At 42.2% G+C, this 13,113-nt stretch overlaps 1 protein-coding gene across 1 annotated transcript in view; it reads right to left on the minus strand.

The window, feature by feature from the left end:
• The window catches only part of HUNK (hormonally up-regulated Neu-associated kinase), a 58,424-nt gene that overhangs the window by 24,150 nt on the left and 21,161 nt on the right, over positions 1 to 13,113 (minus strand). The window contains exon 3 of the mRNA XM_069786104.1: positions 4,978 to 5,058. Within this exon, the coding sequence (XP_069642205.1) occupies positions 4,978 to 5,058 (81 nt within the window). The remainder of the gene's footprint in view (positions 1 to 4,977; positions 5,059 to 13,113) is intronic.

The raw sequence follows: 13,113 nt of genomic DNA on the forward strand, positions 1-13,113 counted from the left end.
AGCATTTCAGCTCTGAAATAACCCAGGGAGATCTTGGAGCAAGAAGGGGAATGTGTTGATTTGGCTCTCCCCTCCTCAGCTTCTGCCTTGAATTATTGTATTTGTAGCCCCTGGGTGTATCTGACACTCTTTTGCTGGCAATAATAAGGGACTGGCAAAGGCTGGCACCACGAACTGATCGGAGACAAGAGGCAGCCTCTCCGCACCAAAGGAGTCTGCAGTTTCCCAAGTGCTCTCAGGCAACCCAAGCCCAGGCTGCCGCCGAGAAGGGTGTTCCCGCAATCTCTCCCTCGTCTGCTCCAGTGCTGGTATGGCTGCAGGCTGAGCTGGGTTTAAGAAAGGGTCTTAAAAATTAAACCACTAAGCAAGGAAAGAAATGCAGACAGAGTCACACCAGCAGCAGAAGCGGCTGAGGGCAACATGCAAGCCCACCCTGTCTAGTGGTAGCCCATGCCTGGCTTGGGAGAAAGCAATTACGAAACTACAGCCTGGCAGACAAGATGAGACGGTGAGGAGAGGTTGCAAAGGGTCTTGAAAGTGAAGTCAAACAACTTGATGTGATAAAGGGAAGAAGCAAGACAAGCTTGCAAGGAGGATGATGACATGGGCAAAGCTGACAGGCTGGGAGAACAGTCTGTGCTGCAGGGCAACATAACCAGGAGCAGCGGATCTAGAGAGGTCACAATCAAAGATGCTTGCATTTATTAATAACTTGTTATTGACGACAGCTGCAACAACAAAAATACTGCTGTTAAGAACACTGACATCTCTTTTGTTCCTTTTTTTTTTATCTAGTCTTCTTAAAAATTCCCAGAACGCATGCATGTTTAAAAGGAAAACTGTCATACATAAACGAGGCAGTCAGGAGAAGCAGACTGCTGAATCCTCTTCCTATAGACTTGTGTCTTGCATCCATGTGTCTTGTAAAACAGCGTATTTCTGGGTGTGCTACCCACCTGCCTGGGTGAGCTAAAAGCATCACACCTTGCAGGCCAAATATAGCAGGCAACTGTTGAGCCCATGCAATATTCTCTCTCCACAGCCATTAATTTGGGTCTCTCTCCCTTATCTGCATAACACTTGAAGTAATGGCCTGTCCTTTAGCTTTTACCCCACCTTAAATTTCGGTGAAATCAGACACGAGTTCCTCAAAGTATTAGAAGCATCCTGACAGGGCAGTCACATAAGCCTGGTTCCCTTACAAAACCAGGAAAAAAATATAATGCTTACAAAAAAATACAATTATAAAGATGACTATGTGAGCCAGAGTGCCCAAATGACTGCACGGGGCTTTCCACTCAACTGGCTGCATCTCTGAGAGCGAGACAAGCACAAGAGAGACAAGAAGCACCGTATTCAACATGCAAAGAAGCTGAAAGGGGGTTTGCTGGAGAACATTGTCAAAACTGAATGAGGATCAAGACAATTTCCTTGCCTCTGATGGAAAACAATTGTCTCTGGACACTGCTTAATCATCTCTGCTAGATAGGTATTATCCCTGGGGCTTATACAAATAATTCTGAGGATCCGTTTACTTAATTAATGTATTTATTAGCTATGCCCCGAGATGAGTTATGTCAATGGCAAGATACTTTTTAAAACTCCTAGAAATAATATCTCCACACAGTATTATTCATGGTCTTTACCCTACTGTGTCATACCACCTCAAAATTACTTGACTGTAATATAACGCTTTACAAACAAAATATATTAGGGTTACATTCTGTGATAGTGTAAATCAGTATCCTTTTATCATTATCAATGGAGGTATATTCTAGTGGAGGTTTTAATTATCTTATTTGCTTAAACTATAAACATCTTATTCATGTTTTTCAGCTCATTCATTTAATCTAGGCAGGTATAGTCTTTTTTTTTCTAGTGCCTGTTGAAATGCAGAATGTGTGCAAACACATGCATATTGGGGACAGGGATTTTATCGCAAAAGAAATGGGAATATTGTTATTAACGTTGTGGCAGCACATTGTGATCGCAGTGTCATTTTTATTAAGGATGCACTGCTGATCTTGATAAGAACGGCATTACCACCAGCACTGATAATTTCACTGCCATTCCTGCCGCTGTCTTGGGCTTCCTTTCAATAAGCTGAGCTAATTACAGAATTCAGATCAAAGGCCACACTTGGTTTTCCAAAGTAAATATTATGACATGGAAACTCCACCACCCCCACTGTTCATACTATCGAGGTATCGCATTACGCTACTACTCTTTAACGCCTCCAGGAAATCAACATTAAGCTATGGATATATGGCTATCTCCAAAGCTGTGACAGTTGGAAATAACAGAAGCCTTAGCACAAAGCTCATGGACAAGTTTGACCAGCAGAGCTCCACAGAGCTCGGCAGAGCTACGTTATCGGCAGGATCCTTTGGGTGCCACAGGTCCTCGAGCAGGATGCCAAGGACTTCGCATGGCCTGTGAGTGGCTTTTCAAAGCATCTTTATCAGACACCTACGACCGTGGGCTGGTAGGTGAAGAGAAGTGAATTATTTCCAGCATTTCCAATCCTGATGTTCTTAATATTTAACAGACAGCTACGAAAAAGTCCACTTAACACAGCAAAGGGAATTTTTCTAATAATACTATCTAAGAACATATTATAAACCACCTTAGCACATACCTAAAAAGAGTAACAAAAGCAAGGTGTCATTAAGCAGCTGGGTGAAGAAAGGGGCTCAAGGGATTCAGTTCTCGCTGAAATGCATGAACAAGCAGGGATTTGCAATGCCACTTCCTGGTATGTTTTTAATCTTCATTTCACCTTTTCTTTTTCCTTTATGGTGGGTTTTCTTCATTTCACAGTTATATTACAAGAGCAACATTTTTTATTAGGTACTAGTGTGTTTGCTGCTGTACAAGACACAGAGACCAAACTCCCACCCCAAAGCAGTTAACGTGAGCTGGTTTTGTAGCTTAGAGTCTCATCTCCTAAGCGTCGAAAGCAGCATGTAATTCCTCAAAACATGCTCTTTGCTATTGAAGAGCCTTCTTGGTCATGACTATGTAATGATGCAACCGATCCATCACATTTCTAGAAAGACAGGCTACGTAAAATATTGTACTAAGCACTGAATGAGCTGAGTGAAGGAACAGGCAGGGAGGAGGAAGAGGGGTAAATTATTTGGTCTATGCCACCAGCCACAGACGGGTGCTGGAAAATTTTCCTTGTCCTGTGAAACCGTGGTGGCAACGGAAAGCTGCGCAGCAGCTGAAGCACTACTTCTGCTACCACCTGGAAAAGAGGTGTTGGTGAGGAGAGGTTGCCCAGGGACCTGAGGCCGGTTTCTGCAGCCCCCGCTGCAGCTTTCCCCGCAAGCGCAGCAGACAGAGCATGAAGAACAGAGGCACTGCTTCTTCAGGGTGAAAAACAGAGATCACCAGCATCACTAGCGAGATATGGCATGAGCTGACTGTGATATTAAATCTGTTTTTACTTACAGCAAAATTATTACTAATAAAGCAACCTTTATTTTTCTACAATATACCCAGTTGGACAGTGGGATTTAATTGCTTTGTTTTAAAATACATACTGTGCACAATCCGCTTTGCTTAAAACATCAGGCTGCAGACCTGAGGACAATTTATTTCAACACTAGTAAGGCTATGGAAGATCAAACTGTCTCTTTTCTCTGTTCTTCCCACACCACCCACTGCGAGGAGACCCTTCCATGCAACCGAAGCAAATGAAACTGCAGGAACAGTTCTGAAGTAATTTTTTGGCATGTGAGTTTTAATTGTACACATATCATCCGATTAGGTCTGGGTTTGGATGTCAAGTTCACATACTGTTGTGTAATCAAACACCCAATAACGGGGAAGTTATAGAAATTCTTTAAATCTATCAGATGTTCATATAGCACTGTTGCACACCATCTGGTCTCACTTATCCGCTAAATCAAGATAATGGGTGGTATCCATCATTACTGATGAATGATTCATGGTAACATATCGGTATCCTCTTGACCCATAGCTGAGGTAATGCAGAGTTCTCTTTTGCTGTTATTTTCCCAGAGCTGGTTGATTCGCTACAGAGTGATGACTAAAAGTCAGGGTAATATTTCCAAAGACTGAATTCCCTAAGTAAATTTTGAATATTTCAGATTTCATTAAGCATCATCCTCTTGTTTGTTTGGAGATGCCTGTGCTTTATATGTTACAGTGAGTGTCCATTTGACCTGAATGTTAAGTGGTTTTCATCACTTTTCAGATCATGAAACCTTTTGAAGAAAGAAAGTCAGTGGAGTTTTTAAGTCTGCAACCACAGACACTGCTGTTGGCAAAAGTGTAGGCATGGAGATAAATATAAACAGATGTTTGGGGGTTTTTTTTGTGAAGGGAATATTTTCTTTTCAATGCCCACGTTAACATTAATGGGAGTTACGCAAAGGCAGTGAGAGACTATACCCACCGATGATTAATCTAAAATGTCTCCACAACTTGAATGAATCAAGCGCTGTGTACAACTGATACCCAAATACAATCAAGACTATCGCTGATCTTTTTTATTTTTTAAGAGCCCTCTAAACCAATTTTGCATTGGGTGCTGGAAGCAAATTTAACGAATATAAATATAGGACCAAATTTTGCCAGCTGCTAAAAATGTGTGCAACTCCCACTGACTTCAGTGGAAGCATATGCATATGGGGGCAGAATCCAACCCTTAGAAAATATGAAATTATCAAGATAATAAAATAAATTACTTCTGTGGTGTCAATTCTTTAATTCTTTACAAAGTTCCCGATTTGAATATGAAAGCTGTTGGTTAAAAGATGTAGGATTATTCCCATACCCAGTTAAAGCTGAATTATTTGGAACATTTTTTTCACAAGATGCTCTCAGGAACAGCTTGATTGCTATCTATACTCTCTCAGCTCCTCTCTGCAGCAACATTAGCAGTTGTCACATGGAGGATTATGAAGTCTCAAAAACTCTCTTTATAAAACTACCAATTTTAATTACTGGAATTGCCAAACTGGTTTCATACCGATAAGCTTGATATTGTTGTCTTCATCTAGCAACAGATTTTCTATCTTCAAGTCTCTGAAAGAAATAAAATATTTTGAGTGAGCCTCCAAAATAATGAAGCAGCTTCCCATCACTCTCATCAGTGTATTTACAAGTTTCATATATAAAACCAACAAATATAATGAAAGCAGTGCACACAGTTCCACATTCAAAGCAGAAAGCCCCATGCATTGTCTCCTCTACAAAATTACCAATGCTTTCACACAGAGTTTCACACCTATTCTTCAGGCACAAAATGACTTTATAAACATTTGTCAGTACATCCTGTAATTAATCAGGTTCTTCAGATTTCTCACATACTTAAAAGTTTGCAGAAATCTTATACACTGGAAACATTTCAGATATATGGTTTTGGAATTAGAGGTCACTTTCTCATTACTCTTCACAACCAAAGGCTCTTCACTGGCCACTGCTGAAGGATAAACCATCTTCTGCAGAGATCTGATGAGTCAAACGTCTGTCTGCTGCTATTGTCTGCAAGGGAGACCAGAATCAACCTTCCCTGGGGATGAAGCATCCAAACTCCTTATAGAGGTGGTCGGCATTGGTACTCCCATATTGTAGAGGTGAAAACTGAGGCTGAGGGATTGAAATGACTTGCTCAGTGCCATCCAGAATGCCAGTAACAAAGCCAAGAGAAGAAGCCACACAAGTTTTCCGAGTGCCATGTTAGTGCTTTCTCCACCATGCTGCCCTGCCTGACCCACAGATCCACTGCACGGATCAAGGCCTGGACCAGTTTTGGGAGAGAGAGGATAAAATGAAAGCAGTCCCCTTCTACAAGACAACCAACCCTTCTTCTGATATCTACGTCAGCACATTGTTCACTTTACATGTGCCCTTCCATCACTCAAGAACATGGTTGTGCTTTCCTAAGCCATGTTCTACATAAGAAAAATATCGCAGAGATCACACACACATACAAAACCACCCCAAAAGCCCTAACTGTACAGACTAAGCATTAAGTATAATATGAAAAAATCATTTAGGTTGCTACACAACTTGTCCATGACTTCTAGCAGTTGCTGTGTCTTTATCACAAGAATTTTTCCCCCATCCAGACATAAGATATTTCTAACAATCAGCATGCCGGATATCAATAGCTCAGACAGGCAGTGATGCTTCTCCCAGCACTCTTTGGAAAAATCTGGATAATAAAGCCATCAGCTATAATTATGGGAAGTCAGTGACATCCATGGTATTTTGCCTTTGTAAGGCAAAGGGAGTAATGAAGGATGCCTCTATTACAGATGAAGATATAAGGCTTAATAAAATAAGACAAGTAAACCAACCAAACCAGACAAAGTACTTCCACAAGAAAGGATCTGGGAAAGAAAGAAAAATAGCTGTGACCAACTCCAAGCCTTTTTTAAAACGTTCCTCTCCATTTCATTTTATGCCCATGCTGTGTATCAAATAAACCTGAGGCAGAAGAGTACTTGCAGGTAGGATGCCACTCACTTCATCAATATGACCACAAGGATCTTCTCCAAACAGATGTTTCTACTCCCCAGTGAGCATTTCTTGCAGATTTTCCTTGCTTCGTGTGTGAAAAGCAACAGAGGAAATACTGTATAAATCTACCAAAAGAGAGTATTTTGCAAATTTCAGGTATTCAGGGGCAATATCCAGGCTTTCCTATGGCATCCAGCCAAACACTTCCTGAGGAGAGGACTGCCTTCAGCACCAGCCCTCTTCTCAGAGAAGCAATGGAACTCAGTCAATAAGGCACCAGCCTGAGAGACAGGAGGAGGGGATTATGTTCCCTCCTCTGGCAATAACCCAGTATGTTAACTTGAGGAAAACAGCCACGTTAAAAGTGACAGCTAATTTCAAATTCCGTGGCAGAGATGTAACCACATTTGGCCGTGTTTTGACCAAGACGCAGCCTACAAAGAGCCCACTCTCCAGCCCTGCTCCCACTCCGAGGGTGAGCACCAGCTCCGGGCCGTGCATGCCATCAGCCCGGCTGGCATCCATGGCATCCCTCTCCTCATCCGCAGGAGACTCCACATGCCGTGACGGCACTGCAGACCCACTGCCCCGTGTCCTCCAAAAGCAGCTTCCCTCATAGGGCAACCGCTGCCGCTGAGAAATGGCTTGCTACGAGGAGGACATGCCCTGCCAGATGGATCCGGATCAACTCAACTTCCCTTTACTGCCAAAAAAGGACTTATTTCTTCATGTCTTTATTGCTTGCAGGTGGAGGTTTTCACAGACAGGGCCATTAGCCTCTAGAAAGATATCAGGGCTGGGAATTTAACAGGAGAGACTGCCAAAAAAACAGTATGGGAAAGAGGAAAAAAATACCCCCCCCCCAACCAAAACTAAACTGAAATCAACAGAAGCACATGGAGCTTCGGGTCATACACTGCAGTGCTTAGTACAACGTCCCAAAGGAAGGAGAAAGACCATTTGGAAGCTCTGAGTATATTAAACATTAGCTAAGAAGAAGTAAGACTTTTAAAAATAAAGGCAAGGGAATGGAAAGATGAAAGCTCTAAGGTTGAGGAGAAAAGACACAGAGGCAATTAGAATAATAAATAAGTGATGAGAGGGGAAAACATAAACACAAGAAAAGATATTTAAAAGGATTCAAGGTTAAAAAAATAAAACTAAAGGTAAATATTACAGGGCATTTTAAAGCTATGAGAGGAAAAAAAATTAAATAAAGCCTCAGTATAGAATGCAATCAGACCTGGTTAATTAAAGATGTTTACCTATATGTCTATTCTCAGCAGATTTGCTGGTAAGTGGTAACTGATCTAATAGTCCATATGCACCACATTTTTGTCAACCCATATCAATATGAAAGCACTCTTCTTCGGTGTGACACTGCGAGCTAGGACAACAAGTTTTTACTCCTTGATACAACCTAACAAGAAGATTCCACATGAACCAGCCTTAGATATGCGAAGCAAAAGCCATACGAAACCAAACCAAAAATCCCCAGACTAAGCCATACTTGGAGAACCACTGCTATGCAGATGTGGACCCATGGGTGGGCACCAGGCAGGACCCCCGGGCAGCCCGATCCCCTGCAGCAGGCTGGCAGCAGGGCATAGAGATGGCAGGTACCCGCAGCCAGGACAGCAGAAGTGCAAACAGAGGCTGCGTGTCTGGACAAGATCTGGAGCCGTCAGGACAGAAGGGTTATTCAGTGAATACTTTCGGTAACTTTAACAACGCACCAGATTATCCACTATTTCTTTCTGACAAAAAGTGCAGTGGTACAAGCCAATTACATATCTGCCTTAGGCTCATCGTGCAGACAGGACTGATTTCCCCAAACTTCTTAAATGCTTTATTACGTCAGTTCTGTCCGATTCAAACTGTAATTATTTTTTACAAAGAGAGGCTTATCCGAGTTGCTGCTTTGTTTGAAAGTTGACATTAATTCATTGCAATGGAAAAAGTAGCACCATTGCACCCAAAAGCGTTAGGGAACCCTGAATTTCATGCACTATATTATAAATGGTTTAACAAATAAATAAGGTAGTATGTTTACTTTTATTTTAGTCAGTGGAGGTTTTTGCATGTTTTTAATAGCTGCATACTGCAAGGGAGAATGTGAGTTACCAGCCACAACACACACAGCAATTGAAGTCCTTGCTGAGGTCATTGGAAGACCCAGAGCACTGAACATCAGGTACACGTGCTGGTCCCTGGGGACTCAAAGGTCCTCATAGTTTTGCACATGGCTTGCGCTTCTTGGTGGGTTCCCAGAGCTGGACACAGCTGCTTTGCGACTAGAAGGGCTGGGCAAGCACTCCTTTATGCCAGCAGCACGTGCCATGCTGCATGTGATTGAGGTGGGGAGAAGAAACACAGTTGCTAGAGACCTTCAGTTTCCCTCCTTGAAGTAAATCTGATCTTGTTCCTTACTGTCGCAAAAAATGGGACTAAGGGATATTTTTTTTTTCCCCTTAAGCATATTTTCGGCATTCATTGCTGAAAAACTTCAAAATACCCTCAGTAATTAAATATTAAAGAAATAAAAAAAATTACCTTTTCCTGAGGGGTTAGTTCCATGATGCTGAGAGTGCCTAACTATGGTACGAGTCAGTCAAATCTATGACTAATGACGACACTCAAGAAAGACCAAGCTGCACTACCACAATGTGGAGAATCAGCATATATTTATGCCTTGTCAGCTTGTGAAGCTAGCAGCATACAGTCAGCGTTCCCCGTATTTGAAAATACGCCTTCTTCATCAGATGGTTTGTTTGGGAGTTTGTTCTGCTGTTGATGGGGCTGATATGTCTCTGGCTTTGCTCAGACCTTCACAGACCACTTTGGAAATCCCAATTCCAGCCAGTGACTCCACCGAGCAACACATGAGCCTGCTTCCCTGAGTGAGCTACCCCAGGCTTCAGCTGTCAGCTCAGTGTGCTTTTGAAAGAAGCTTATTCAGTGCCATTGCAGGCATCAGACAGCAAAATTGAAGTTTTTGCATTTCACACTTTATTTCTTGTCTGGGGGAGGAGGGATGAGAAGGAAGGTTTTACCAGCAAGCAGCTGCAAAGCAACAGCGGTTGCTGCTGTCTCCTGCATCTTATTTTTAATCAGTACAGCACCATGAAAAATCGTTCCCTAACTCCCACCCCATAAGCCCACTTTCTAGCCCTATGCAAGAGCAGGAGGTGAGCTGGAACGGTTGCAGAGATTTGAGTCCATCATCACATCAATATACATTTCAAAGGCTTTGTTATCAAAATACTACTTATTGAGCCGGATTCTTCTATCAGTCAAAATGTCACTGAATTCAATGTGGTTGCCTCTGTAAAAGAGGAATTCAGTCTATTGTCTTCACTAAAATGATGTTTACTTTGTTTACAGCAGAGTACTCCAAAAGAGAATGCCCAAAGGTAATTCTGAAGTCTGACATAAAATAGAAAGACAAACCAGCTTTGCACTTCAAAAGGAGACTTTGTTCTGTAGTGCAGAATCTGTCATAAATATTGCATCAGCAGCCACACTACTGGCACTTAAAATTAATAGATGGAAGTTATCAAAGCCAACACGTAAAAGTAGCAGGTACCAAAGCAAGAATCCTGTAGCACCCTGAGCAACTTGATTGTATGGCACCAACTTAGTCTGCTAGGGAAAGAGATCATGGAAAAATATATAAACCCTGCTCAAAACCTCAGGGTTTTTGTGTGTCTTTCAAACTCTTGATCTGCTTTTAATTACAAAATGGCAGTGGAAGGTACGAATATGTTGCCACGAAGACAGAAAAAGGGGGAATACAGAAAGCTATCTTTGCTACCAATACATTATTAAATTCTTTTCTTTGACATCCTGACAGTAATTGCACTGAATGGGATTGAATTTTGTTAAAATTACTTTAAAAGGGTTGTTGAGAATTTCCTGTGGGATGCAGTGGCAAGCACCGAGGCTTTCACTTCATTTTCTCTGTTGTCCTTACAGTCCCAAGGGGCTTATTGTTCATCCTGCTTTTTGACAGCATGAAGGCCTATGTAAACACCCTCTGAAAAGAGAAAGCTTCACCAGATACTGCCATTTGGGTTTGTTTTCCTCTGTCAGAGGGAAAGATAAATATTCCTACCTGATTCACAGCTGAGCTTGTCACAAGTATATTTTTAGCAACCAACCAGCTCTACTGATAGAAGGAATGAAACACAAATGATTACATGAAATTATACATAGCATAGCAGCTTTTTTTTTTTTTTTTTTTTTTTTTTTTTTTAAGTGAGCAGCCAAGGAGTTCTGAGCCCTGGACACCCCTCACTGAAGATGTAGCTCCTGCACTCAGGAACTTGGAGTCTTCATCCATCATAGTAGATGAAATATTTATAATTTAAAATACATCTATACAGTCAAAGATGAATTTCGTTTTTTTTTTCACCTCTCTAAATAAAATGAGGTTTCTTGAAGTATTTAAATTTTAGGCTGTTCACACATCAATGCCTCTTAACAGAAGCATTTCCACTGAGTTCTGGGTCCCAGCTCTTGTCCAAAGATCAGAGTGCTTTTCTGCCATGCCAAGTCTTGATTGTAAGTAATGAAGCTTACCAAGTAATATTCATCAAATAATGTAAGCAAATTTCATGCAACTTATTTCATCTGGCTTTTTTTCATCCTGAGTTATAGAACAGGGTAAGTCATCTATATTATTCCCTGAATAATGCAGACAAAACAAATGATTTTTTTGTAATAAAATAGTCAGTGAACACTTTTCAATGTCCTGCCCCATTCAATGTGAATGATGAAAGCATTTGGAGAGAGACAAACAGTAGACCGCTTTCTGGCCTAGGATGCCATGTTTTGTTTCACACACAGTGAATGCGAACACCCACAGATCACCATGTAGATGAAAGTGCTGTTATTTTTATCTGCTTTAAAAATAACAACAATAACAACAACAGAACATTGCCATTTCATCCAGGGTGAGAATGAATCAGACTTCTGCACTATTTTTTCCCCCTCTTCAGTTGCCGATTGAGTAGTCTGTTTCTAGAGTTGCCACGGTCAAAAGCCCAAGATGCTGAAGGACAACTCCTGGGGTAACTATTATTCTTTCTCCCTCTCTTGCTCCCAGGGAGCCAGAAGAATAAATCTGGATCACACCGTCAGTTTTTTTCCTGCATCTCTACACTGCTCTACGTACTTTTTTTGCAGAATAAGTCAAGACATTGAGTGGTTAAGCTAGAGAAAGTACTTGCAGATACACTGCCTGTGATTCTGTCAAATTTTATCAGTTTAAGCAGAACCGGACCTGCTCATTACCCAGACAGAAGACTCCCAAGAACAAGCTCTGTGCCACGCTGTGATTTGAGAAATAGAGTGGATAGAGTACACTGCCTTTGGGGTAAGGATTAATCCAACGCCACAGGGCTGGACAGACAGAGCTCAGCTGCCAGATGCAGCAGAGCATGTCAGTATTTCCAGGGCTGCTTCCTCTCTCTGCTCACAAAGGTCCATCACGCTTCAGTCTGTGAGCTGCGCTTATGTTCACAGAGACAGCAGAGAGAAAGAACGGGTGAGGGCCAAAACTGCTGCGAGCGTGCAGCATCCAAACAGGAACTCAGGCTCCTCAGGCGCATGTCCTCTCTGGACTGCAAAGCCTTGCCTTCTTGCCACCACAGTAGCCTGTTGATTCTAGCTTGTACCTAGTGGACAAACTATTTTTGTACAAAATATGGGTTTGAATCCTCTCTGAAAAAGAAGGGAATCAAAGCCAAGCCTACCAACCCCCCATAAGCACTTCAGCCGCTATGCAGAGGGTAAATTTTTCGGGGAGAGGAACTGCTGCTGCTGATCTCAATACTGCTGTTAAAAGCTAAACATGTTCATCTGTTCCTGCCAGGTTTTCCTCTGCCCATCTCAGAAACCTTGACCTTTTTCCTTCCTCTCTGTACATACTGGGTATCAATTGATCCCTTAAAGCAATGAGTAGACTTCTTCTTTGTCCATGCTCCAAACTGTGGGGTTAATAATTTAAGGAGGTCAGCAGTTTAACTGCTGATAGAGAACCTGCAGAATAGACCTGGTGGCTGCTCAAATATTTGTTGGCGATACCAGAAATTTAGCTCAAGATGAGACCTCAGTACACCCGAGGTTGTATGTGCACATAGCACATATCCCTAATGGATCACAGGGAACACACAGAGAGACTCAAACAAAAAAAGCAGTCTTCAGAGCGCATGGAGTTCCACCAAGACAGATGCACCCAATGGCGTTACACAGTGGTAGGCAGCTCAGCGCACAGCTGGGCACAGCTGGAGGAGCTCGCTGTGGGCTGCCTTCAGGCAGTTTGCCAGCTGCCTGAACAGCAGCCCTGTGGACAGGTATGTACAACAGCTCTCCATCTTCTACAGAATGAGTGCAGCCAAGGAAATTAAGACCCAGATCCTCAAAACTATTCAGGTGTCTAGCTCCTACAACGTGCCTACATAATGGCATAGAGTTATGGGGCCTGCACAGCTTGCTCAGCATCATTTGGGAAGTATGTGGGAGTCCAGACTTAACACCAGTTGGCCCAAAACTAGAAAGCGGAGTCTACTTCTTAGACAATACCCTATAAATACACCTAAGAACAGAAGAGGA

The sequence above is a fragment of the Haliaeetus albicilla genome, chromosome 6, assembly GCF_947461875.1.
Source record: "Haliaeetus albicilla chromosome 6, bHalAlb1.1, whole genome shotgun sequence".
Classification (NCBI taxonomy): Eukaryota; Metazoa; Chordata; class Aves; order Accipitriformes; family Accipitridae; genus Haliaeetus; species Haliaeetus albicilla.